The sequence below is a fragment of the Bison bison genome, unplaced genomic scaffold (genome assembly GCF_000754665.1).
Source record: "Bison bison bison isolate TAMUID 2011002044 unplaced genomic scaffold, Bison_UMD1.0 scf7180017864144, whole genome shotgun sequence".
Classification (NCBI taxonomy): Eukaryota; Metazoa; Chordata; class Mammalia; order Artiodactyla; family Bovidae; genus Bison; species Bison bison.
In genome coordinates, this window is record NW_011494716.1 from 1,474,229 (window position 1) to 1,476,466 (window position 2,238).

General features: G+C 50.4%; 1 protein-coding gene across 1 annotated transcript in view; it reads right to left on the reverse strand.

Annotated features, from left to right (window-relative positions):
- ADCY9 (adenylate cyclase 9) overlaps nt 1-2,238 on the reverse strand; it is a 113,198-nt gene that overhangs the window by 42,712 nt on the left and 68,248 nt on the right. The window contains exon 2 of the mRNA XM_010840395.1: nt 1,605-1,795. Coding sequence (XP_010838697.1) covers nt 1,605-1,795 — 191 coding nt within the window. The remainder of the gene's footprint in view (nt 1-1,604; nt 1,796-2,238) is intronic.

Sequence of the window (2,238 nt, forward strand, 5' to 3'; positions counted from 1 at the left end):
CATCTTAAGTGGCACACAAATGCAACGAAGCGTCTACTTCTGGCTTGAGCTGTTTCTCTACTTGGCTACAGCCCAGTTGGAAGCCTGAGGAAACGCTTTGTCCTCCGGTAAGAAGGCCAGGCTTGGAAGCCACGTTTCGGTCCCCTCCCTGCTCTTCCCGGCCTGGCCTGTGCTCGGTGCTGGCCTCTGAGCTGCAGGGTGGCGTGGGAAGGGGGTTCCTCTCTCTGACTCCTGGAAGACAGCCGCCCAGGCAAAGGAGCTGGCTCCAACGAGTGCAGGCATTGTGGAAATCTCTGCCACACCCACTGTGACACACCCACCAGAGAGCGTCGGGGAGGAGGGGGGCTAACACCCCCTCCTCAGCAGGAGTGACTGCACCTTTCCCCTCCTGCTAGGTGATGCGGGGCTAGGCCTAGAGGCTGGGGCTGCCACCCTGCGAGGAGGGGCTGCTCCCAGCATCCAGTAGGGGGAGGCCAGGGAGGCTGCTTAGCCTCACACAGCGCACAGGGCGCCCCCGTCCAAAGAGTTCTCCACCCAGAGTGTCGACGGAGTCGAGCCTGAAGCTGACACCAGCAGTGTCGAGACTGAGAAACCCTGCACAAGGAAGCAAAGCACACGATGAAAACGATTCGCGTGCGGTCCACGAACCTGAACACGGGAGCCACACACAGCACCTGGAGGAGAGGCACCACAGAGTCCAACACAGTGAAGCAAGCTGGACACTGCAGCCAAGTGCCACACCATGAAACACCGAGACCGCTAGCTTTTAACTGTGTTAATGGACGAGGACACGCGGGAACGGGCTGGGTCACAGCCACACCGGCAGACCATCGTCCTGACCACACATCACAGTGTTATTTGAGAGCACAAAACAGCGAAGTGAAAAGGTTTTAACTGTCTCTTTAAAAAAAAAAAGAAAGAAAGAAACAGCAAATATGTAAACTGTAAAAATAAACAAAAGGTATCAGTCCGAGGAACGACTCACACATTAGAGTGACTTTGCAGGCTCCGGGCCCATTGTGTTAATTCCTTGGTGGTTTGTTAGGACAGGAATGTGTGCAGCCATTCAACCACCAGGCCATCTCTGTCCCACTGATGAACTACTAGAATGTTCTTGGCATGCCTGCACTCTTCCAGTGAGCTATACAGCACGGGCTTTACCCACACCAACAAAACTTAAAATAATTATATAAAACACGGGATTTCAGGAGACGTATGAGTACTTGAGAAAGTGGTCTCTGAAATAAGATATGAACTAGGCCTCAAAGTAAGACGCTGAGAGAATCACCTTGACTATCATCACGTTTCGTGAGCTTTCAGAAATCCCCCCAAGACATCATAGCTCATAGAGAAAGAAAATAGTAATTCAAGTTAGAAGCAAGTCTATGTGTAAAAAGAAAATGGGGGTGCATAAAATATCATAAAAGCAAAGATATTAAAAATGCAAAATGCTGCTAACCTTATACTAAATTTTAAAATGTTAAAAAAAAAATGAAAGGGCATTCCAAGTCTCCGCCACAGACCTGAAGGATGCTTATTATTTCACATGTTCTACTGCAGAATTAATATCATGTTTTAGAAGTAGGAAAAAAAAAAAAACTAACCTTAAGGTTATCAAAGGTTTTGACAGTCTGCGCCAAGTCACTGACACTCCCTGGCGACGCTGTCCCCTGTCCCCTAGGGCCTGAGGACACCCGCGAGCCGTCAAGGACCTCAAAGCCAGAAAGTAAGGCCTCTGAACAGCTGCAGTGAGACTCCTTCGCTCTCTGACCCGCTATCAGGTATGTCTTCAAACCTATGGATAAAAATTACAGTCAGCACAGGTGACACCAGCGGTGGTCGAAACGCAGCTCCGTCTTGCTCTCTACGCGGGACACTCTCCTGGAAAGTTGAGAGTAAAGTGAAAATGAGATAAGGTCATATTTTTACTACTGCACCCATGAGCTTCCCAGAGACGCACAGCCTCACGGAGAACACCCGCCTCCAGGACACGCCGTGTCTTCCAGCTGTGTTTCCTCTGAGTGGTGGCAGCTCGTGTCACATTCTGGGGCTGAAATGGGGGTTAAAAGTCCCTCCTTGGAAGGGTCTCGTGGCCTCTTTCTGCCAGGGACAGAGCCCACTGATGGTGGACCCTCTACACTTCTGGAGTTTGTTTCTATCTGTATTGTTGCTCTTCACATTGGCCACTCTAGACGTGAAGGTCATTACAGACCGCGCTACCTACGTCAGGGACTGCCA